The sequence below is a fragment of the Sceloporus undulatus genome, chromosome 3, assembly GCF_019175285.1.
Source record: "Sceloporus undulatus isolate JIND9_A2432 ecotype Alabama chromosome 3, SceUnd_v1.1, whole genome shotgun sequence".
Taxonomy (NCBI): domain Eukaryota; kingdom Metazoa; phylum Chordata; class Lepidosauria; order Squamata; family Phrynosomatidae; genus Sceloporus; species Sceloporus undulatus.
Window position 1 is genome coordinate 235538768 of NC_056524.1, and position 26231 is coordinate 235564998.

At 40.0% G+C, this 26231-nt stretch overlaps 1 protein-coding gene across 3 annotated transcripts in view; it reads right to left on the reverse strand.

Moving 5' to 3' along the window:
- Positions 1-25976, reverse strand: part of GK5 (glycerol kinase 5) — a 38984-nt gene extending 13008 nt beyond the window's left edge. Inside the window, exons 1-10 of one of the 3 annotated variants that reach the window (XM_042458647.1) lie at positions 25601-25833; positions 19885-19978; positions 12329-12404; positions 8522-8615; positions 5222-5353; positions 4224-4299; positions 3278-3339; positions 3118-3191; positions 2835-2895; positions 222-348 (exon numbers count right to left, since the gene is read on the reverse strand). In XM_042458647.1, the coding sequence (XP_042314581.1) occupies positions 222-348; positions 2835-2895; positions 3118-3191; positions 3278-3339; positions 4224-4299; positions 5222-5353; positions 8522-8615; positions 12329-12404; positions 19885-19978; positions 25601-25714 (910 nt within the window). In that variant the 5' untranslated portion in view covers positions 25715-25833. Of the gene's footprint in view, positions 1-221; positions 349-2834; positions 2896-3117; positions 3192-3277; positions 3340-4223; positions 4300-5221; positions 5354-8521; positions 8616-12328; positions 12405-19884; positions 19979-25600 lie in introns of all 3 variants that reach the window. The other 2 variants (XM_042458645.1, XM_042458644.1) reach the window with 2 other exon arrangements.
- Between the last annotated feature and the right edge of the window lie 255 nt (positions 25977-26231).

Sequence of the window (26231 nt, forward strand, 5' to 3'; positions counted from 1 at the left end):
CTAGTTATTTATCTGACATTTCCATCCCGCATCTGCTGACTAACATAATTGACCCATTACCAGTCTGTAATTTGCTATGGAAGGAGATTGCAGGGCTGATCTTTACAATCATAACTATATGATTCCATCTGAAATATTTAAGTATGCTATTTTAAAAATCTCTGTAAACCTCCTTTTGTCCACAGTGATTCCTATTAACAAGAATTTCAGAATGGCTTTACCTTTTTTAGATGTATGAACTTTACTTCCAGTGTTTATATCCCAAAATGAACCAGTTCCCATGGTGACTTTAAGATCACCAATATCGAAACAACATTGGCCAAACATGGCTGCCTGTTGGTCTGCCACCTACAAAACAAAAACACAGGTAAGAAGTCAGTGTTAAAGCAAGTACCTGCTCCAGAGAACATTTAGCCTTTCTGAAGTACAAGCTAACTCTGTTGCTTTAGAAAAATTAATAGATTATTGTTTAAAAGAGAGGAGAAAAAAAACTGAATAGAAAACAATCCAAATTTCACATAGGGCTTGCATTCCGCCGCCTCCCAACACACTAGCTGGTTAAAATAACATTTCAGTACTGTCAAGGCCAGTATTACAATTTGGCCTCAGTGCCCTCCCACAATTCACTGCCATTGCTTGATTTCCCCTATGCTTACGTTTTTTCCTGGTCTAGCTCTCCAAACAGCACTGTGGGGGTGGATTTGAATCTATCCATCCTTTATTTCTTACACTGCCCCCAAGTCTAATGTTGGTCTGGAGCTTTATAGGAAATAAAAAGAATGGCTAAACTCATCTGGCTAGCACCCCTAGCCAAGCAAACTGACCTGGACCCAATGACAAAAGAAGGAGTCCCCCAAAAGAGACTTTGCCCATGACTCCCTTAACCAGCCCAGAGTATCATTAAATTGGTGCTAGTTTAGTGAACTCAGTGTGTAAGCCAGTGCTGTATATTTAAAGAGCACAAGGACACAACAAGAAATGTTAGGGTTTACTGTTACCATATATATTCGTTCATAAGTCAGAAAAAATTGCAGAAACACTGACCCCAAAATCCTGAGTCAATTTATATATGGGTTAATACAGTAACTTCCCCAACCTGGCTGTTCCTTGAAGCAAAAGCTGGGCTGTGGAGGTGGAGGAGGCAGGGAAAGCACTAGCCCCTCAAGCCTCGTCCCCTGTCTGGCTGCCCCTCAGAGGATAGCCAGAGTGGAGAGGAGGAGGCAGGGCAAACCCTTGCTGCCCAAACCTCATCTCCAGCCTGGCTGCCCCTTGGGAGACAGCCGGGATGAAGATGAAGAGGGAGGGCAAGTGCTCGCTCCCAAAGCCTCACCCCCAGCCTGACTGCCCCTCGGAGGATAGCCAGGGGGAGGGGGAGGAGGCAGGGCCAGTGCTTGCCCCCAAGTCTTTTCCCCAGCCTGGCTGCCATTTGAAGGACAGCCAGTGTGGGGAGGAGGAGGCAAGGTAGGCTGCGGGGGGGAAGGGGGGAGGAAGGGTGTTGAGACCTTATGTTTTACCCTTGACTTATCTACAGGTCATATCCAAATCCCTAATTTTGGCCCTAAAACCTATCCTCAACTTATACATGAGGTTAACCTATAGTCAAATATATATGATATATAGTTTCACTATGCATTCTTGAAAAAGCAGCTGGGAGACTGAGGAATGAGCCTCTCAACATAGCTAATTATTTCTTCTCTTAAGTTTACAATCAGACATTACACACCACTAAGAAAACTACTTCACTACAAAAGCTAGCCCAATCACATTGGCTTAACACTGTAAACGAAAAGGACTGTAAAGCCATTGTCATAAAGCCATTGTCTACATAGCTTTTACTTGCAAACATTTAATTTACAATGTCATAGGATACATAGGCTGTCCTTATCTTCCCTTTCAAACCAAGCAAAACTCTATACCAGGAGCAATTTATACATTGTACATCCCTTCAAATGTTGAACTGCAATTATACAGCTTTTCTCAGCATGGGCTATGCTGGTTGAAGCTGATGGGACTTGCACTTCTATTTGAAGAACAGATGAATACATCTTATAGGATGTCTCATACAATGATGTAAGCATTAACATGTAGAATGAAGTTCAAAATCAAAGTAATTTCAAGGGATCAAGTGTATTTTCAGTAAGATAAAAAGTTTAATTTTTACAATACACGATCTCTGCATCATGCAGACCAGAGAAAACTCCTGGATCAGGGTTAATCCTCAGACCTGAAGCTCAAAACATCTAAAGAGGTAAAAATCCTCAGGAAAAACAAAGCATAGATAGGTCAATTTTGTACAGGTAATCAGCGATGTTGCTATTACACAGGAAGGAAAAAACCAGGAACTGTGTCTCTGACATGGTTATATAAGAAAGACTCCAAGTGGCATGATATACAAGTAGAAGAGGGATCTGGATTTGATCATTGGTATCTCTAATGTGCAATCAGGGCTCTCAATAAGCACTCTCAAATCACAGTGCTTATGGGGAGAGATTGTGTTTACCAAAGCTATACAGTCAATAACCTGCTGCATAATTCATTAACTACATTTAGCTGTTAATAGCAAATCATTGAAACAGATGTGGTGACATTTTTGGTGGTTGTTGTGTGTCATCTGAGCTTGGTTTTAAACCCTCTCTTTTCATTCCCCAACACTTTGTCTTGCCAATTTGAGTATCCTAGCTTGACCCTCTGAAGGGCCTAGCCTGACCTGTCTTTTCAATCTGAGTAATAATCAATGTATTGTGTGTGAGTCTCTGTCTATTTTTCATTGCAAAACATATTCCTCTCACCAGTTGCTGTTTGCTAAGCAAAAAGGAGAGGAGGGAATAACTTACCAAAGCTGTTATTTTAATAGGCACTCCAAATATTTCACCATCAACTGATCCGAAGTTATGACTTAAAATAAATATAAAGATTAAAAGTTAGCACTTTTAAGTCAGTGAATAAACTACATTTGAACTTCTTACATCAGTAGTGTGAAAAATGTGTCACTTCTCTTCTAAACAAAATTTGGCTGGGGTTTCTTTTACTACATGCTTCTATATAAATGCACAGATGTCTATGCCTTCACTTAGAAAACCACATGTACACACACACACTTATTCAATTGGCTCTTACCTTGTGTCTTCTACTGGTGGAAAAATTGATACTGGAATGGAAAGTAAATTGCTAAGGAATGTACTCCACTGGAGCTGAAACACATGCATATAAGAAACAACCTGTTAAAAGCAATACAATATAAACACCACAAAAGCTTTCCAAAGAGAACTATTCATACCTTAAAAGGATCAAAAAATCCAGTGGAGCTGGCATTTGAATATTCTGTAGCATACACAGAACCTGGGTATTGAAAAGAAACATATACAATTAGATGTGGAAGTTTTCCTATGGTTCAAAGGTAGGAATAAGACAGTGAGAACTACTTGAGAAAGATAAGAATAATACAGTGGGAAACCTAAACGCTAAAGGCAGGGAGAGAATAAGCTTTCAGAATGTCAGCAAAAGAGAACGTGGGGAAGACAACATGAAACTCATGCAGTTAAGGTAAATGCTTCATACTCAAAGGGGAAAAGTTCGAAGAAATATTCTCATAAGCTTCTAAGAACAAACCCCCAAGGGACTTGTCTAATATGTCGCCAGCTATTCTGTTAATTATGAAAAACTTTAGTTCCCTGTCAGGCCGCATCAAGTATGGGGAAGCTGCAGCAACTCCATATAAAAATATCAAGTGAAGCAGATAATAAGTGAAGATATCAACCAGCATCCTTTATGGGTGGCATATATGGGATGACATCTATGCTACTGACTTCCCTGTAGCAGACCCATACACAAAGCTAGAAGCTCACCTGGCTTTTGGTGCCCAATCAAGATTAAAGCAGAGATCAGAGATCTCTGGCCTCTCTTGCAGGGTCCGAGAAGTCACTCTGCCAAAGCCCAATAAGGTGCCTTAATCAACCTCCAGTTCCAAAGGGGAAGATTATTAATGGAATAATGGTAGAAGTAGATCATGGAAACAATTTTTCCTGCCATCCTCCCTCTGACACCCACTGAAAGCACTTTCCAGAGGACCAAGAGGCAACATGGACTGTATTACAGAAGCCAACTCCTAAAATTAAGATGAACCATATGAGTGGGATACATCTGTGCAGCCTTTGAATCCAACTATATTTATATATCTGTACACATAGTATAGTAATTGTTTTTCTGTTTAATCACCTTCTCACCTTTGGTGAGTTTATATAGCAGCCATGTATCAACTGTTCCAAAGCAGCAATTATCCTCCTTAATAGCTTGTTCTACCTAAAGACAAATACACAGAGACTATGTCTCATTGCAAGAGGATAACAGTAAAAATAATAACAATGCAAGCTTCATATAACATTACTTCATAATAACAGCTAAAATAGGAAGTTCTTGATGTACCCCTTCAGGATACGTACAGCTCCCAAGTGAGACCGCTCAGAAGTATCACCACTGAAATACAACCTATTCTGGAAAATAATGCTGCCCTCTCAAGGGCTTTTGCTTGCAGGCCTTTACTTGCCTACCAACAGCCTCCCAATTTCAGTTACTTACTTACAGAAGGGCACAAACAACAGATAGGGAGATGGGTACAAGACCTTGCCATAAACCAAGGTGCCAACTTTGCCCACACATCTATTCAGGAAATGTCATCACAGGACCTAATGACATCACCCACAATATTGGAGGGACTAATTGAATTAATTTCTCTGGGAAGGAAGTTCAAGAGCCAAAATTTTTAGAGTTCTGACTGGCTGAATCTCTTTTTCAAAGAAAAATAAGCCTGAAAATAACTAATTGCAAATAACAGTTACATGTAATTCAGTACAAGATAAAAGTATAGAGCCTCAAATTCACCTGAATATGCTAGAAAATATATTTTGTTCATGTAAAATTATAACAAGATCAAACAATTAAGCCAAGATCTGAATACTAATAACATAACTGGTTGCCATATTTCATAATGAAAAATGTACTCTAAAATCCATGTCATTTAAGCAAGATGCACTTTACTCTTATGCTAATTGTATCAAGAGGAGTCTTTGACAGAATAAAGAATAAGCATATGCAAAGCTCAACAGAGATTTAGTTAGTTAGTTAATATCCCTCCGTCCCCCTGGCAGGGAATACAAGGTGGTACACAACAAATTAAAACAAAGTACAAATTAAAAAGTATTGAAGTACAGATACTATGTCTTACCTCAGCTATATGTTGTAAAACCCAAGCCAATCTTAAAGAGATGTGCTGTGTTGTAAAAGATAAACAACTTGCTAACAAAAAAAGACTGCTCCGTGTGAAAAAGTGCAGCAGTGAAGAAATGCCACGAACCGTCTGTTCCAAAAGAAAGAAAACAAAAGGTTAGCTGTATAAATATTTGGACTACTCTCCTACAGGACTTCAGTTTAAAAAAAAACAAGATAACCATACATACAACTTAAATGAACACAAAAATTCAAGTGATGGAAAATGTACACTAAGATTTCAACAGAGTCTGGTTAAAGAAAAGCATTTACTTTTATGGAATGCCTGCAAAGATAGACAAAAAATGCATACAAAACAATTTTCAAGAAATCAGCAGGCAATGTGGGTCACCAAAGTCATTATTTGCCACACCAGGCTGAAAAATGTTTTGACTATTCAAAAAAATGATTGGCCAGCTATTTCCACAAGCAAAATTGGTTGGAAATGTCTTAGTTAAGAAAAAGGAACTTTCAACACCTGGTTTCAGGCCTCATCTACAAATACAGATGGAAAGAAAATTAGAGAATAGCAAATTATTATTATAGATTTTCTAGTATTGATTTGGTCCCAAGCCACTTGTTTTAAGAAGCAACAGAGGTGTGTGATTAAGTGGGCAAAAAGATTTTGAATATAATATTCAAAGAATCATAGAGTTGGAAGAGACCTCAAGGGCCATCCAGCCTCTATTTAAAAAGCTCCAAAGAAGGAAACTCTACCACACCAAAAATTTAACTGAAGATTTGGGGGGAAATATGGTTTTGAAATTTACATTATTGTATAATTTGAAAGATAATTTTCATAAAATTTTTAGATGGTACTTGATGCCAGAAATTAACCAAGATGTAGGAGTTAAAAGGGGTTAAATATAAATGCTGGAATATAATGAACAAATTGGGCCATACTGTCATATATGGTGAATGTGCAACAAGGCAAAAAAGTACTGGAAACAGATCCATTGCAAGATGAAAAGGTACTTAAGAAAAAATTGTGTCTCTAGCTAGAACTTTTTTTGTTATTATTATTATTAAAAATATTAAATAAAAGTAAGATGTTAAGAACATATGGAAATTGCTACAGTATTGATCACAGCAGTGGGAATATTATAGCAACAAATGTGGAAGAGTACAGATATGTCATCAGTAGAGGACTAGATTGTAATAGTGAAGATATTTGTATTTGCTGAGATGAACCAATTACGGTTGGCCCTTCTTATATATGGATTTTTTATACACAGATTCAAACATCCATGTTTTGAAAATGTTCAAAAAAAGTATAATTTTCAAATATCAAACCTTGCTTTTCGATTTTTTATAAGGGACACCATTTTGCTATATTATTATATTTAATGGGACTTGAGCATACACGGATTTTGTTATACACTGGGGACCAAACTCCAGCATATAACAAGGGTCCACTGTAACTACATTATTAAAGGAAAAACCTATGAATAACTTTGTGGAAGAGTGGATGTTATTTCTGAGGTATATACAAGAAAGGGAAGAGATTATAACATTGGCAGGTTTTGAAATATACATAATTTTTATGTGGTTAGGAGAAGAGGTACATATTAATTTGGATATTTAAGTCCAGTGGAATTGTAATTATTTGATAAATTTAGACTAAAGAATCAGAAGTGGGAAGTCTTTTTTTTAAAATGCTGTTGTGTTGTGCTGGTGGATTTGATTTGATGTGAAGGGAATGTATTATACGTATAGATACGTTTGTCTTATTGTTTCATAGTTTTGATGACTTACATGTGAAAACTAATAAATAAACATTTTTTTAAAAGAAGACAAACTAGTGGTAAATTACTGGGCTGGATATACTAGTGTGTCTTTTATAACATTACAATAGAATCATAAAATCATAGAGTTGGAAGAGACCGCAAGGGCCATCCAGTCCAACCCCCTGCCATGCAGGAAATCTCAATCAAAGCATCCCCAACCGATGGCCATCCAGCCTCTGTTTAAAAACCTCTAAGGAAGGAGATTCCACTACACTCCGAGGGAGTGTGTTCCACTGTCGAACAGCCCTTACTGTCAGGAAGGTCCTCCTATTATTGAGGTGGAATCTCTTTTCCTGGAGCTTGCATCCACTGCTCTGGGTCCTAGTCTCTGGAGCAGCAGAAAACAAGCTAGCTCCCTCCTCATTGTGACATCCCTTCAAGTATTTAAACAGGGCTATCATATCACCTCTTAACTTTCTCTTCTCCAGGCTAAAAATCCCCAGTTTCCTAAGTCGTTCCTCATAGGGCATGGTTTCCAGACCCTTCACCATTTTAGTTGCCCTCCTTAGGACACACTCATTTCTCAACATCCTTTTTAAATTGTGGTGCCCAGAACTGGACACAATATTTCAGGTGGGGCCTCACCAGAGCAGAATAGAGTGGGACTATTACTTCCCTTGATCTAGACACGATACTTCTATTGATGCAGCCTAAAATCGCATTGGCCTTTTTAGCTGCCGCATCGCACTGTTGACTCATGTTCAACTTGTGGTCTACTTGGACTCCAAGATCCCTTTCACATGTAGTTTCATTAAGCCAGGTGTTTCCATCCTATATCTGTGCATTTCATTTTTCCGCCCTAAGTGCAGTAACTTACATTTCTCTGTGTTGAAATTCATTTTATTAGCTTTGGCCCTGCTTTCTAATCTATTCAGGTCATTTTGAATTTTGATCCTGTCCTCTGGAGTATTAGCTACTCCTCCTAGTTTGGTGTCATCTGCAAATTTGATAAGTATGCCCCAATTCTGTCATCCAAGTCATTGATAAAGATGTTGAATAGCACTGGGCACAGGACAGAACCCTGTGGGAGCCCACTGGTCACTTCTCTCCAGGACAAAACGGAGCCATTGTTGAGCACCCTTTGAGTTCGGCCAGTCAACCAATTACAAATCCATGTAATGGTTACCTTGTCTATCCCACATTTTACAAGCTTGTTCGCAAGAATGTCATGAGGAACCCTGTCAAAGGCCTTAGTGAAAGCAAGATATACTATATCCACAGCATTCCCTTCATCTACCAAGCTAGTAATTTTATCAAAAAAAGAGATTAGATTTGTCTGGCATGACTTGCTTCTTTGAAACTCATGCTGACTTTTTGTGATTATGGAATTGCCTTCTAGATGTTCACTCTCTGTTTAATGATCTCCTCTAAAATATTTCCTGGTATTGATGTCAGACTAACCGGATGATAATTGTTGGGATCCTCCTTTTCCCCCTTTTTGAAGATGGGAAATACATGGAATATTAACTTACCTTCATTAAAAGAGATCTGTTCCAGGATTTTGTAAGTTCACCAGCTCTCACATCTTGCCAACTGATGAAGTTATGAAAAGGTTTTCCTGTCTTCCTGAAATATAAAACAGATAGTGAACTTTACAATAAGTCCCACAGAACCGAAGAGGAGTAATGGCCTACATGGATGTCGTTCGTACCAGATTCCACCTTACTGTGCCATTGTATTTAATGGGGCTTGAGTATCCACAGATTTTGGTATCCATATGAGGTCCTGCAGCCAACCCCCAGTGGATACCAAGTGCCCCCTGTACTAGAATACCTTGTATGTAGAGTTGCCTCTACATTAGTCCAAAATAGGACTATTAGAAACTTGAAGTAATAATAAATAATAAATAAATAGTTTATTTGTATCTTCTCGCCTCTCCCAATGGATCGAGGCGGGATCACAGCAGAGTTAAAAACACTTATAATATTACAACATTAATTACAATTAAAGTACAGCTAAAACATAAAAAGTAGTCAGTTTTTATTAAATTATACTTGTGCTTTGTCAGCTATACTTACTACCACACTGTTTCAAGGCCAGAGTGCTGATTTTAAGCTTTAAAGCTTCCAATGGATTGGGGCTAGGCTGCCTGAAAGAACTACAGTATTTCTCTCATTTCTACCTACCGAAGGCTTAAGATTTTATTTAGCTTCGAGTGAAGCCTGTAATGTCCAGGAAAGAGTGTTTCACTAGTGGCCCTCCATTTATGGAAGGTGAGGTTTACATACGACTATTTATGTGGTCTTTTCAATACCAGATGAAAATTATTCTGCTCACTCAGGCCCTTTAAATAACTCATGTTGCCTGGGTTCCAATTTTAAAATATTGCAATTTTTGAGTTTTGTTTCTTTTCATGTTGCTTTGGTGCTTTCAACTGCACAGTTTTGTGTTCTATTTTGTATTTAAATTGCTGTTATATTTCAAAGGAAGTAACTGGAAATACCTTTGAGTATTCCTTTCCTAAGAAAACCCCATTAAATCATAGGCAACCTGAAGGCGTGCATGCACATGCACATACACATGTACATTTGTTTCATGTAAGACACACAGAGAATTTGATTAAGGGACAATATAGAAATGTCATAAACAAAACTAAAGAATGGTGAATAAATAATATTCTTCTACACTACTATTCCAACTTTTCAAATGTATCCTTTCATTGCTAGAGAAATTGTTTAGAAACACTATAGATGTGTTTTCTTACTTTAACACCTGTTAAGCAATAACTGTAATGGGCTAATTTTACAAAAACTGTAGAAATAGCTGACAAGGATTCTGTGGTCAAATTATATGAAGAATATTATATACAAAAAAGTAACACCTGAGGAAAATAAAATAAAATACTGGACTAGATGTATCTTTAGTCTAATCAAATAAATTCATCTTATATTCTAGATCAAGAGAAGTAATAGTGCCACTGTATTCTGCTCTGGTCAGGCCCCAGGAATACTGTGTCCAGTTCTGGGCACCACAATTCAAAAAGGACATTGAGAAACTGGAGCCGTGTCCAGAGGAGGGCGACTAAAATGGTGAAAGGTCTGGAAACCTTGCCCTATGAGGAACGACTCAGAGAGCTGGGGATGTTTAGCCTGGAGAAGAGAAGGTTAAGAGGTGATATGATAGCCCTGTTTAAATATTTGAAAGGATGTCATACTGAGGAGGGAGCAAGCTTGTTTTCTGCTGCTCCAGAGAACAGGACCTGGAACAATGGATGCAAGCTACAGGAAAAGAGATTCCACCTCAACATTAGGAAGAATTTCCTGACAGTAAGGGCTGTTCGACAGTGGAACACACTCCCCCGGAGTGTAGTGGAGTCTCCTTCCTTGGAGGTCTTTAAGCAGAGGCTAGATGGCCATCTGTCAGGGATGCTTTGATTTGGATTTCCTGCATGGCAGGGGGTTGGACTGGATGGCCCGTGCGGTCTCTTCCAACTCTATGATTCTATGATTCTATTCTTAAATGATTCCTGTTGCATTTTGGCTGAAGAGCTCAAAATTATTTGGCTAAAATTTGGACCTAATGTTTTAAACCCATCTTTAAAATTTCCAGTACATGCATTTACACTAAATTTCAAGTATAAAGGCACCAGACACTCTGATCATGGAAGCCAAGCAGAGTCAGCACTTGTTAGTATTTGGATGGGAATACCAAGTACTGTAGGCTGAATTTCAGAAGAAGGAACCTGCAAACCCATGTCTGAATATTCCTTGCTTGAGAAAATCTTATGAAATTCATAGCTGACTCGAAGGCACACAAACACACACATAAACAAACTTCACTATTATACACTGAGTTTACATGTATAAAGAAAAGAATCATCCCACACTTTTATTTTCTCAGTGAAGAACATAAAGTCCATTTGAAATACAGGACTTCAGTCTCATACAAACTAATAAATTAACACACTGTACTCTTTGTTAGGCATTCAGGCTTCCTGCAGAATAACCAGTTCCACAACATGACATTTTTTCAGTTCAGGTCAAGGCTTTGGCATGAACACTTCTCAAAGAATTAGTTGATTTGAGCAGTACGTACCTCAAATCTACAAAGGTTCTGGAAAAGGTAGGTATGTTAAGTCAGGCTACCCTAAGCCTGCTATTTATCTCCACAACTTTTTCAAATAAATAATTTATTCAACCTCCCCCCCCCCGCAAATCTGTAATACTGTTCGAATGTTGCATAATCATAAAGTCATTCACTAACAGAAGAAATCATTATATTCATTTGCTTAATATGAGTGGTAGTTTTGACTTTTCTGTATCTGCACACAACTTTTTACTATCATTTCTTACTTAAAGAGTAAATATTGCTTACTTCTTAATAAAGTCTTTACAGTTTGGGTATTCTGGTCAATCATCTACTCTTTATTTGTTTTAAATTTTTAAAAAGAAATAAAGAATAGTCTCTCCAGTCAATTCACATCATAAGGAGGAGCACTCCTCCTTTCCCTACCCAAACAAGAAACAGTGGATGCTCATTACTTGTTACACCAACAAATAAACAAACAAAACCCTCACCACCCTTGCATGTCCTTATGTTACACTGCAAAAGAAACACTGTTGTTTCCTTATTATCTACAAAGTAAATTCACACTCTCACATGAATTTGTAAATTCATCAAAGATTCCTTGGAACCTAGTTGGTGGAGCACTAAGCAAGTTCCACATCTCAGGTCCTCTGAAACTGTGGTACCAGTTTCCTCGGAGCTCGATTAGCCAAAAGCTCTAATGAAAACGAACAAATGTGGAAGAGTTTTGGTAATACAGTAATTATGTCCCAATAGCTACATGACAATCCCTTGGGGGATTTCCCTCAGCCAAGATAATTATTCCACTGTGGATCCTAGTCCTATCTATCTTGTGCATCAACTTGAACTGCCACAGATATTCCCTAGAGGGATGAAGAAAGCACATTTGTTAAAGACTTATTTTAGGTGGGGAGACAGTAAGAAGCTGTTTGGCCCCTGGAGGTTTTAGCACAGACTTTATTTTACTGATCCTTCAATTTGCCAGACTCCATGTCTACACAATTTTAATTGGGTTGCTTCATAACTAATAACTAACCTGGGATGTGTAACTAGCATAACCCATTCTGTAATTATAGTTTCATTAAATTAACACTCAAATACTTTACAGTTGTTCAAGATCTGGCTAGTTGATTGATCAAATACCATCAAACCAAAAGGAATCTTAGCATATGCCAATTTTCTCAGAAAGCTTCTACATTTACAACAAGACAGAGGAATTTCAGTCTGGTATATCCAGAATGCATTCTACATACTTGTTCCATGTAATGAAAGTTGATCGCTGTGTGGAGAGTCCAAGAGCAGAAATCTGATTCATTTGAATTCCTGCAACTAAAAGAAATGTTTGAACACTGAACAATTGAACAATCAGAGAGAATAATGTTAAAGTTAATTCAATATCTTAATAAAAGCAATTTGTTAATTCATTACTCAAAGAAGCTGCACTGAATTGTGGAAACCTATGCACAAAGTCTTATTTTTATAAGCTGTCATCATTGGACAGCAGATGTTGCTGTAAACTCAGAGCTTTGAATTTTAGCAATATGGCAGGAAAGACAATGGATTAACAGAGAGCCAAAACAGACAGCTCTAAAGGGGCTTTGATGCCATTCCTTTGAAGGCCGGATTGGGGCCATGGCAACTGCATGCTGTGGCCCTGATCTGGTGTTTTTCTGGCCCAAAAAGAAGTGGCAAAATGCTGGTCCTTTTTGTGGCAGAAAAAAGTTGCCCTTTCCGCTGCGGTTAAGGCTTTTCAGAGGCGCGGTGCCTTTAAATGCTGTGCCACCGAAATGCTGTGAAGCCGGCGCACATGCTGTCAGCCATACGGCTTCCTGGTGGCATGGGGGCAATGTCAGAGCATGCGACATCTAAATACTGTGCTCAGATGCCGCCTCCAAGCCAGCACAAGGGGGCAGTCTGCTTTGCCTCAAAAATATACAAGAATGAAGGCACTGAGATATTATAAACAACTTATAAAATTAATGAGAGTCAAGGTCAAGTATGAAAATATACAACTCCTTTCAAAACAGAATCTGATAGTATGCTGACAGCTCTGCATACTACTGTGAACATTCATAAAAATAAAATAAAGCTCTAAAGCACAGAGATTATTCAGTAACAGAATAGCCAGATTAGCTTCTGGAAAGAAATCACTCAAGCTTTATTTCACACAAAAAGGAAGCCATTCAAAGCTGGAGCTATAATTTGCTTAGCTGGTTAGATCCACATTTCAGCCAAAGAAGCAACAGTACCTGTTTGAAGTATTTTACTTGAAAAAGTGCCAGAAAACTACACAGATCTGGGAATTCCTTCATTTTGTCAGCAGCACAGAAGCTAATTTGTGGATTCCATATGTCCATTGACATTTTAGTGACACGAGAGGCAGCCAAAACAAGGTCTCTCTTTCTTTTACATATGAAACTATACGTCCATGTTCCATTACTAAAAACTAGCATTATATTACAAGCTCATTAATCCTCTTCCTGGCCAGCTATGAGCCTTACAGACCAAAACTGGCAAAGGACAATAAATTTCCCTCTTTGGGATCCCTTGAGATCAAAATTAGCATGTCGGTATGAATAAATAACTTTGGAATCCAGTGCTGTCATATCTACATTCTGTGACTGTATCAAGAAAGAGGAGGAGGAAGGAAGAGGAAAGGAATAGCTGTTTTTACCTTGATTATAGTGGTAGCAGCACTGCTGCAATTAATTCTGTCAAGAACTGTACCAAGAATATGTTTCTTCAAAGTTTACAAAAATAGAAAACAAAACAGACACTGTGCCTCAGAAATATAATCACTTCCACAGTGAGTAACCTGAGCTAAAGCAAACATATATGTACAGTACAAAACACACAGGCCTGAGGAAGGCAAAGATTTAGCATGAAGGGTTCTACATACAAAGGTCTTAAGTAAAATTATCTGGGTTGAAGCACGAAGGAAAAAGAAAAGATCACAAGCCCACTGTTTTCAAGTTAACAAAAGTTTCATAACTGTTTAAGAACTTACTGGTATTCCTTTTGCAAATAAACTAAAACAAGACGCAAGAACCCAACCCACTATGACTTGAATACTTTATGTCACAATGTGAAAGAGGTAGGTGCTTTCACCCTCCAGCAGACAAATGTGCATTGTTAAAATCCTACACTAAAATAAATATACACTAAAATAAAATAAAATCCAGAATAAATCAGCAGTTTCTGAATATATATAAATTAATTCTCTGATAACTGCAATTTATGTGAAGTCGTTCCTTGATTATTTGGGACAGTACACTCAGCAGTAGCCAAGAAAGATATGAAGTCCCTTGCAAGCAGCTGGCGCTCTATAGTCATTGCTGAACAGAGGATCCTTCCTTCATGAAGTCTAGGAACTGGCCAGCTAAGAAGTGCATTTTGAAAATTGTTTCAGAAAAAGAAAAATTTGAAGCAAGACCTGCTCTGTTAGCTGTTATAATTACTTATTGTCAATAGCAATTAAATTGTGCCTCAACAACTGAAAAAAAAAAACTAAATAGAAACAACTGACTATAAATTTTAAATATACTGTATTTATTTAGTCCACTGGGGTGCTCCTGATCACTCTCCCTCCAGTAATGCTGATCTGAGACAGTAATGCTACCTGCAACAAGTTTTTCTCTTCACAAATAAGGGGAAAGATGGTTCCCAAAGGTTTGGTGCTTGGGGAGAGATTATTCCTGCTAGCCTTGTAGCTTTCAGAGAGGAAAAGAGAGAGGGAGAGAGAACCTTTGTGCTATAACCCCAAACAACTATAGCAGTTCTTTGCTAAATTTCAACATGAAACTTGTAAAGGGGAAAGTGCACTCCTGAATTTTTTCAGCAGGTATTTTGGACCCTTTGGACTGAGGAGACTTGAAAGGCACAAAAAAGCCACTGAGAGTCATGTGCAGCCCACACTCCACCCTTTACTCATCCCTGCTCTGTGCACAGACAGACAGACAAGCCTATATATGAGAAAAGCATATGGATCGTTCAAAAGGGCTCTCTGGAAAGAAGAGATCCAAGTATTATTATTATTATTATTAACCTTTATTTATAAAGCGCTATACATTTACCCAGCGCTGTACATACAATCTTTTTAATTGGACGGTTCCCTGCCCTCAGGCTTACAATCTAACAAGACAGGATACAAAAGGAGAAGGGAGTGGTGGTGGGGAAGGGACCTCTCTAGTAGCATAATACATATAAAGTACATGGCAATACAGGAAATGATTCAATAAAACAGGCAACAAAAGAACATCAAATAGCAAGTGACAGTTATGCAATGCCTGGGAACGCTTCCCTGAACAGGATGGTCTTCAACTCCGTTTTGAAGCTGGTTAAAGAAGTGATGGCTCTTGCTGGCGGGGGAAGAAGGTTCCAGGAGTGAGGGGCAGCGAGTGAAAAGGGGCGAATCCGAGATGGGGCAGAGGAAATCCTGGGCTGGGACAGCAGACCTTGACTACCAGAGCGGAGGGCCCGAGTGGGAAGGTGAGGAGAAAGAAAGTCTGATAAGTAAGGAGGGGCCAGCCCATGGAGGGCTTTAAACGTGGACAGCAGGAGCTTATACAGTGCTCCCTCGGGTTACGAAATTAATTCGTTCCGCCGCGCCGTTCGTAACCCGATGCATTTCGCAAGCCGAAAAGGGCTTTCCGTTAGCGCTGGCAAGCCGCGCGTTTGAATTTCGCGCCGAAAAAAAATTCGTAACCCGAAAAAACCTTCGTATCCCGGAACAGTTTTTTCCAATGGAACTTTTTCGTATCCCGGAAAGTTCGTAACGCGATCAATTCGTATCCCGGGGTACCACTGTACTGAATGCGGAAAGGGATGGGGAGCCAGTGAAGGGATGCCAACACAGGAGAGATATGGTCAGAGCGGTGGGTGGATGTGATAATGCGTGCAGCTGAATGTTGGACAGAAATTAAAGGATGGAGGTGAGAGAGAGGAAGCCCAGCCAGGAGGATGTTACAGTAATCAAGTCGTGAGACCACTAGGGCATGGACCAGGATCTTGGCAGTAGAGGTAGAGAGATATAGTCGGATTTTGGCAATATTGTATAGAAAGACTCTACAAGCCTTGGCTGTGGATCTGAGGGATACACGACAGAGAAGAATCAAAGATACAAGTACAGTGGGCCCTCCACATTTACTGAGGTTAGACACAGGACCCTCATGAAAGTGCAAAAACTGCAAATAAAAAAACCCCCACTATTTTTTACCTGAGACAACCCCTCTCTAGGAATTTCTAGTTCTTCCAGTGCAACTTTATAGTTAACATCCACTGGAAGCTGACCACTTGCTGGAGGACCTACAAATGCTTGGAGGAGTGTTTACTCTATGAATCTCTATTCTTCCATCACAATTCTATGGTCAGCTTCCAGCAGAGTTGTACTGGGAGACCTAGAGATTCCTAGAAAGAACATATTACTCAAATCTGTAAATAATCACATCTGCAAAAGTCAAATCTGAAAATATGGAAGGCTGACTGTAATTTTTTATGAAATGAGAGGTGCTCATTAGAGGAGTCTGATGGTGCCTCCACCCACCTCCAAAGAACAGCCCAGGAAGAAGAACATGAAGCAAGCAAGTAAATATTCTTGTGATCAATTTGCAACTTCCTCTTCTGTGCATGCTTTTGCTCCACCACAGTAAGAAATCAATTCAAGGAGCTAATAGACTTCAGCAAAGTAGTCATCTTTGCCTCCCAAACCTTGTACCACATAATTGCATTTTTTTCACAAGCAAGGAACAAAGATAGTAATTAAATGAAAAGGAAAGAGTGGGAGGAGAGGGGGGAAATAACTTGGCAGTTAAAGAAATGTTATTTATATATGGGGCTACAATCCTATATAGATTTTCTTAACAGTAAGATCCAAACACAGAAGGAGCTATTTATGAACAGACGTAAAATGAAGCTATGATTATTTTCAATTTTTAAAACAAATTTATTTCCCCTGGTCCTGACCATCATGATTCATTCAAGCACATGGCTAGGTGCAACCCTCCACTCCTCTCACCTCCCCTGTCTCTCCAGAGAACAGATGAATTACAACTAGCTGGCAGACAATGAGACGAATAAATGGAAAGGCTGGACACAAAGACAGTGATTTTGATTGCGTATGACAGAAAAAGGGAACATTTCCTCCTGATGTTCTGTTACATTTCCCAGGGTTTGTCATAAAAATGTTCTATGCAAGTAAATACTCTGAAGACATTGGATCTCATTTAATCTCACAAACTAAGAAGGGCCAGATGTGGTTAGTACCTGGAGGCATTATAGACTATACAGGTTGAGTATCCCTTAGCCAAAGTCCTTGGGACAGGAAGTGTTCTGTATTTTGGAATACCTATATTTGCATATATGTACATAATGAGATATTTTGGGGATGGAACCAAAGTCTAAACACAGAGCTTGTTTCATATACCCTTATACACATAGCCTGAAAGGTAATTTTACACAATATTTTAAATAATTTTGTGCATGAAACCAAGTTTGGGTACACTGAACCATCAGAAAGCAAAGGTATCTCAGCCAACCATGAAAAATGTTTTGGTTTTTGGATTATTTTGGATAAGGGAGGCTCAACCCTTTATTCAGAAGAAGATAATGGTAAACTGGGCTCCTCCTTGCCTAAGAAAACACTATGAAATTAATGCGGCTGCCTTAAGACCACACGTAGCTTGAAAGCACATACATTACATTAGGTAGTATTGATATGTTTCAAAAGAAGGAGGGACTCCAAACTGAAGATATAATAATAATAATAATAATAACAATAATAATAATAATAACAACAACAACAACAACAACAATAATAATATCTTCAGTTTGGAGTCCCTCCTTCTTTTGATACATATCAATATTATTATTATTTGTATCCCGCCTCTCCCTGTATTGGATTGAGGCGGGTAATAACAAACAAAAACAATAAAATCAAACATGACTATCAATCTCCCTCCCACCCTAAAATACCATTAAAAACAATTCCCAATAAAATGGTTCATAAAATAAAATGAAATCAAAGTCCTGCGGGTACCACTAAACAAATGGAGGGGAAATTCTGAGGAGATAGGTTTGGGAAGGCCTGCCGAAAGAGATCCGATTTTATTGCCTTCTTAAAGGCCTCCAAAGATGTTAGATGGCAGATCTTATCCGGCAGGTCTTTCCAGATTTTTGGAGCAGCAACAGAGAATGTCCTCTGGGAAGTTGTCTTCAGTCTAGTACTCTCTAACTGCAGTAAGTTCTTCCCAGAGGACCTGAGAGTGCGGGAAGGATTGTATGGGAGGAGGCGTTCCCCCAGATAAGCTGGGCCCAAGCCATGCAGGGCTTTATAGGTAATAACCAACACCTTATACTGTGCCCAGAAGAAAATGGGCATCCAGTGAAGGGATTTTAAGATATGTGTAATAGAATCAAATTTGGAACTCCCTGTCACCAATCTGGTTGCCATATTTTGGACCAATTGCAGCTTCCAAACGTGGCATGAGGGTTGCCCCATGTAGAGCGCATTTCAGAAATCGAGACAAGAGGTTACCAGTGAATGTACAATCGTTTCTAGGTTTTCCCATTCCAGGAAGGGTTGTAGCTAGCGAATCAGCTAAAGCTGATAATGGGCGCTCCTGGCTGTTGCATCCACCTGAGATGACAGCTGAAGCGACGAGTCCAGGAGCACCCCCAAGCTACGGACACAGTCCTTTAGGGGAAGTGTGACCCCGTCCAGAACTGGAGAGCTTATCACCATACCCAGATTGGGATTGCCTATAGCGAGTACCTCCGTTTTATTTGGATTCAATTTAAGTCTATTTTCCCTCATCCAATCCATTACTGACCTCAGGCAGTCATTCAGAGGGGAGATGCCTTCCTTGGTCACTGAAGCTGTCAACTGCTTACATCAATCTGCTTCAGCCTGTCATATACAACTTCAAGAAATATCCACAACTCTAAAACTTATTTCCACTGGTCCTGACCTTCATGACTCATTCAAGCACATGGCTAGATGCAACTCTCCGCTCCTCTCATTTCCCCTGTCTCTCCAGAGAAGAAATGAATTACAACTAGCTGGCAGTTAGAATTGTATTTTAATTGTTTGAGAAATTCTGCATAATGCTGTGTGTATACTCAGTAATGAACTTAGCTGCAATTCTATCATACCTGCCTATGAGTTCAGTACAACCAAGCCTAGTGGAATGATTATGTGATATTAGATACCCCACCCAGACCAAATAGCATTTATCATGTGTATAGTTTTTAAACATGTAGGAATGCAAGATATCAAAAACTGTCCTGAATCCTGTTGGTTAGTTGCAATTAGAGAATGTCCATTGAAGCAACAGTTGAATGGTCAACATTTAGGTAAATCCCATTTGTTCACTTGCTCTCCTCTAGCTGGGACTCACAAAGGGATTCAGGTCATTGTGTGTTTGTTTATTTAAGTCCCCCCCCCTTTTTGTTGTTGTTTTAGTATATTTCTATTGTACTAGTGTGCCCGCATTATACACAGGCACGCCTCACACGAAGAAGAAAGGCGAGCACGCCCCAGAAGGGATAATGGTGTGCATGCCTCTGGTACACACGCCACCACACCACCATGTGCACTCTCCCCATTCATTTAAATTGGGCTTGAGCATATGCGAAATACCCCTTACGTGGGGGTTCCAGAATGGATCCCCGTGTTAGGGAAGGGCAGACTGTATTTGTATGTATTGTGAGTAATATTATAAAGATCTAAACTCTGATAAGATGAAATGAAATAAAAGCTGCAACAGTGACTCAAATTGTGTTTTGCAATAGCCATTCTTAATGTCATGATTACCTTGAACTGCTTCTTTCACCACACCAACAAACACTGTCCACAGACTGTCAGGGTTCAATTCAACCCAGCCTGGCTGAGGATGAAGAACGTCTACCTATTAACAAACCAAAATAATATCAGAGAGTTACTAAACAGGCAGCCCAAACTATTATCAGTTTGATTAACTTACAAAAAAGCAACACTTTACATGTTACAAAATTCTTACACTGGGAGTTCTTTTATTTATGCAATTATTTTGCATGCTTATAACACATACTCTCAAAGTACAAAACACAAAAATACAGTGCACCTCCCATACTGACAGGCTAGCCATTTGCACATTGGTGCTCTCATGGATCACCACACATTAGTCAATGACTGCATGTGCCCATTCACAGGTGCACATATGTCATCACCCACTGACTAATATGGGCTTGAGCTCCCACATTTCCCCCCATTCTTGGGGTGGGAGCACACTTTATTTAAATTTATAATCTTTAGGCTTTCTTGCTACACTAAAGACAATTATGCAAGCATTGTACCAACAGTATAGAAAGTAAATTTTGTTGTGCTCCCAAAAAGTGGGGTGGGGATGGAGTTTCTGTTACAGGCAATGTAGAAACATGCAAATTAGACATGTTTTAGTAACACCTATTAGATCTATAAACATTTTCTGTCATCATCTGTCTTAAAACATTGCCATTCCATCATTAATCAGATCAGGTTCCAGTACAGCCTATATAACAATGTAGATAATGAATTATTTAAAATTTAACAAAATGCAACACTAACATTCATATCCTGCCTTTCCCCCATAATGGGACTCAAGAGGTTTTAGTTTATCACACAGGAGGTAAAGCACCCAAATCCGATGGATAAATGAGGTTTATTGTTCTCAGACGTGTCAGGCAATTTTGACATTAACCTGACATTAACCCTTGCAGAAAGCCACAAAAGCATGCCACATTCTAACTTTAGAATTTTCCCAAAGTTAAAAAGTGGCATTATTTTGAGGCTTTCTGCATGGGTTAATGTTGAGTTAATGCCCAAGTTGCGTGACATCATCTGAAAACAATCCCGCTCTTGAGGGATTTGGCCACTTCCCTCTCATATGATATTATTCAAAACAGAACAGATTAGGGTTTTTAAAGCCTTGCATGCCCTCAAGTAGTTTTTGATTTATGGCAACCCTAACATATGATAGGGTTTTCTTGGCAAGATTGGTTCAGGGGGATTTGTCTTTGCCTTCCTCTAAGGCTGAGCGTATGTGACTTGCCCAGCGGAGATTCAAACCATGGTCTTCAGCACTGCCAGGCTGATATGGAAATAAATATTCCTCAAGATATTTGGATCCAAAGCCATTTAGGTCTTTACATAACAGTAGCACCTTTGTATTAGTCTTGCAAATACAATGACAGTAAATATAATTCTTCTAAGATGGCAGTGAGCAATCACAGCTGTACCAGATAAAAACTGGTTTAAAGTTTGCACAAACTGAAGCTTCCGCGTTATCTTAAAGTGCAGTCCCACATGTAATGCATTACAATAATCCAAATGGGAGGATATTATCTGAAAGAGTTTATCTCCCAACATGAGCATGTCCACGTTTAAAGATTCTTGAGGGAAGGATTTTATATCATTCCCATCACCTTCACAGGTACTTTTGGTAAGGACACAGATGGGAGGATTCTTGGAATTTGCTCCTATGGAAGGTTAGGTCCATCCCCTCTCTGCTCTTTTCCCATTGGCAGGTGAAGATCTTTCTGTTTACTGAGGCCTTTGAGTACTAACCTCTTGTTGCAGAAGGCCTTTTAATTGGGGTGAATTGTATTGTATATTATTATTATTATTATTATTATTATTATTATTATTATTATTATCCTACTTTAACAGCCTTCTTAAAACTGTTTTAAATTAACATTTTAATGTGATTGCTTGTTTATTTTTTTAACTTTTGAACTGCTGGACCTCTTACCCTTTCCCCCCACCACTCCCTTCTCCTTCTGTGTCATGTTTTTTTAGATTGTAAGCCCGAGGGCAGGGAACCGTCTAACTAAAAAGATTGCATGTACAGCGCTGTGTAAATTTACAGCGCTTCATAAATAAAGGTTAATAATATTAATAATAATAATAGTTGTTGTTGTTTGTTTTAACTCAAATTGTGAGCCTCCTTGGGTCCCATTTTGAGAGAAAAGTGGGATATAAATAAAACTAACTAATTAATATTAGAGAATGGATATAGTAACCCCTCCAATATTGATCACAGCCAAAGAACCAGATAAAGCACATAAAAGGCAACCCGCCCCACTGTCACCCCACTTTGTGGTGACAAAGGTGGTTCTAACTGCATCCCCTCCACAAAAACTACAGGACTGCTTTTTTACAGGAAACAACAAAAACAGGCTAAGCCCCACTTCCCTGGACAGGAGAACCATCTCAGGTCCAAAACACACTTCAAAAATAATGTAGTAGTTTGAGACTGCTTTATCTGGCCTGGCTCAATGCTAGGGAATTCTGGGAATTGTAGTTTTGTGAGACATTCAGCTTTCTTTGTCAGAACTCTGGTGCCACAATAAACTACAATTCCCAGAATTTCCTAGCACTTAACTAGGGCAGTTAAAGCAGCCTAAAACTGGATTATTTCTGCAGTGCTGTTTTGTCTGGAGGTAATTGGAGGTTTATTGGCTCTTGTCAAGCCCTTTCTGCATCTATGTTTCTGCAGAGCACCTACACAGCTGATTGAGATAACAAAGAGAATTAATGCTATCATTAGTATACTGAGTACGCACATATCTAGATTATGGATCAGACAGCAGCTTCATACAGGTATTAAAAAGTATGATGCCTAACACAAAAATCTCAGAACACTGTAGCATAAAAGAATTGCAGTTCCAAAGTACTGAGCAAACCTCATCTTCTGAACTTGGTCTTGCGGCTAAGAAATCTAGAGGATCATGCTGTTCTATTTCTCATTCAGCAAAAGTCCTCCACCTGGCTGGCCAGAGGTGTCCAAAGCCAGGACTGAACCTAGATTGAAATCGTACAGATATGCCATTCCATCAGGGAGTGCTTGTAGTTAGGCCACTACTAGTCTCCTGAACACCTTGCCCCAAGGGGGAATATCAGCATCTGGGCAACTGTAACTTTCAAGAACCAAAGAGGATTTCCTAAGTCAGGTGGTCGATCAGGAGTCCAAAAGTCAAGAGCAAGAGTATCAGTCAGGAGTCAAGGAACTAGATTCAGAAACAGGATTGGATTCTGGAGTCAGGGACAGAGTGGATAACAGCTACCAGCAGCTGTCTAGGGAGGCTGTTTCTTCAGTGCAACTACCTGAGCTGCAGGAATACCAAACCTCTCCCCAAACCCTCCTGTTAGTATCTCCAAGGGAGATCTAATACTATGGGATTGCTTAATCTGATGAGGCTTTAATCACCTCTTGAACCCATACCATCAGTTTCCTCACACTGTATATACATAGGCATGATGGCCAAAGATTGAGATTATAGCTCAATGCCTTCAAACACCTTGTTTGTATCAAAGGATCAAACACACATAATCCCAATATAAATGTACCAGATGGTGCTCTGAATGCATCCACAGAACCTCTTCTGTGTCACCACACCTCAATGGACATACAAACCATTGTAAAGTTATTCCTGTACAACAGTAACTCTGCAATTTCTAAGCAAAAGATGTATTACAAAGAGTCTGTTTTCACAGTCAACAATCCTGAGATAGCAACTCCTACACTTGTATGTTAATCCATCAGCAAATTTACAAGGCTATCCCTTCCAGCTTGCATTGTTTATTTTTGCTATTTAGTCAAGCCTGTGATAGCAAAGCTTGAGAAAGCTCTATAGCATGGCAACAAGGCTGGACAAAGTTAAATAAATTAGATTTACAAAACAACAAATAGAGTGAGATCTTCCTGCACTTTGGCTCAACAATGCAGCGTTATGCTCCAAACCTATCATGAACAACCTAGAAAAGAAAATGGAAGTACCATATAGAACAGGATTTAGCATATTTATCCACTCTGGAGTTTACCAACAGTTACTGGGGTGAGGAAGGTATCCTAACAGATTGTGTGTTTAGCTTCAGCAGGCTATCTGCTACAGAGGAGAAGGTAAAAGGTCCCAGGACACTTGCAACAAGGGACCAAAACACACTGCAGAAATAATCCAGTTTGAGAGTGCTTTAATTGCCCTGGCTCAGTCCTAGGGAATTCTGGGAACTGTAGTTTTGTGAGGCATTTCACCTTCCCTGTCAGAGAGCTCTTGGGCCACAATAAGCTACAGTTCCCAGGATTTCCTACTGAACCAGGGCAGTTACAGCAGCCTCAAACTGGGTTATTTCTGCAGTGTGTTTTGGACCAAAATCTTACCATTTAAAAAACTGAATACCCGAAAGTTTGGGAACCAGTGTGGCATAGTGGTTTGAGAGTTGGACTACAACTCTGGAAACTAAGGTTTGATTTTCAGCTCTGTCATGAAACCCAATGGGTGACCTTGGGCAAGTCACACTCTCTCAGCCTCAAAGGATGGCAATGGCAAATTTCCTTGGAACAAATCTTACCAAGAAAACCCCTTTAGGGCCACCATTAAGTCAGAAACAGCTTAAAGGCACACAAACAACAAACCTGAAAGATTATAAAGTGGTCTTGATAAATGCAATCAAGCTTCTTTCCTCATTAATTAACTACTGAGCAAAAGCAGAACCTCTAGTACTTTAGAAAGCTAACAGGAACCAGTTGGAGGAAAGGGGTATCTTTAAAAGCATATAAGTAGAAAGTAAAAAAACAAAAATGTGGAGAAAACGAATTTATAGTGTCTTTGTTGTTGTGTGCTTCCAATGAGTTTATCACAGGAAGGTGGTCGGGATCTCAGAAATTACGCAAAATGATTTCACACAACGTTGCACAAAACCCACCATTAGTCACAAAAAAAGAAGCATTACCGCACATCTTTTTTACTTTTGGGATCTCAGCGACAATGCATTCCCAATGTCCCTTTATTTGAGCAACTGCGTGTAGTCATCATTCGCGCAATTACTCGCCATTTTCGCTTTATTCGCAGGATGCTTTAAACGCGCTTTAATCTCTCTTTAAAGCCCAAATTAGCCCCGGGTGTGTGATAAACTCCCAAGTCGCTTTTGACTAAAGCGGACTTGGTGCGTTCCTCTAAAAGCCATTTCTGACTTATGGCGGCGACCCTAAGGCTCCCTATCAGGGTTGCTGTGTTTTGCTTTTCTTCAGAGTGGGTTCTCCCTTGCCATGGCTCCTGAGGCTGAGAGAGTGTGGCTCTCCCTAAGTCCACTCCATGTGATTCTGGGGCGCTTAGTCAATAGCAAACCCACCCAAAACGCTTCAGGTCAAAGCCACCTTGGCTTATTGTTGTTGTTGTTGTTGTTTTGGATGCAGGTGGGAAGATCATTATCCTGTTTTGCAACATCAGAGCAAGGAAGAAAGCGAGTAAACAGGCGTGGGATGGAGGTTTATCTCTCACACACACTCATATATGCATCCATATTGGAGGAATAACCCGGTTTGGAACCGCTTTAACTCGTTGTCTGATTAAAGGCTATGGAATTCTGGGAGTTGGAGTTTGTTGTGGGGCCCAGAGCGGAGCGGAATTCCATAGCAAGGAGTCAGAGTTAAAGCGGTTCCAAACCGGGTTATTCCTCAATGTGGATGCACCCATATATATATATATATATATATATATCCCCCCAATCTCACCTGCCGGGCGCTGGCTCCTCTGAGCTCCGCCGCCCGGTCGTAAACGTGGCACCGCATGACGGTGCTGCCCACGTCGATGCCCAAGATGTACCCCTCCTCTGCCCCGTCCGCCATCAGCCCCGCCAGACCAGGAGCTCAGCCGACACCCGACCCGAGCAGAAGCCGCCGAGCCTGCCCCTGCTGCCAGGGCCAGGACTAGGCGGCGCTCCTCCATGAGCAGGAGGCGGGCCTCGCAGCAGCAGCAGCAGCAGAGAAGGCGGAGAGAAGGCAGAGGCCCCGAGCGCCCTCGCTGACTAATCGAGGAAGAAGGCCCTGGGGTGAAAAATTGAGGAGCCACCATTGGCGACGCCTCTGCTGCTGCTGCTGCTGCTGAGGCGGATTTTGAAGGCCTCGTTCCCACTACAACTGTGTTTTTCCCTCACAGGACACCGCTCTAGGAATCTGTAGGTCCTCCCGGGCGACTCAGTGGCCAATATCTGTCATAAATTGGCCAGAGAATTGCGCTGGAGGGGCTGCAAAGGCCAAGAGTGTTCTCTCTAGGACCTCCAGTGCAGCTCTATGGTCAACTTCCACCCAAAGTCGCACTGAAGGGCCTAGAGATTCCCAGAGAGAACACTCCACTTGGCATTTG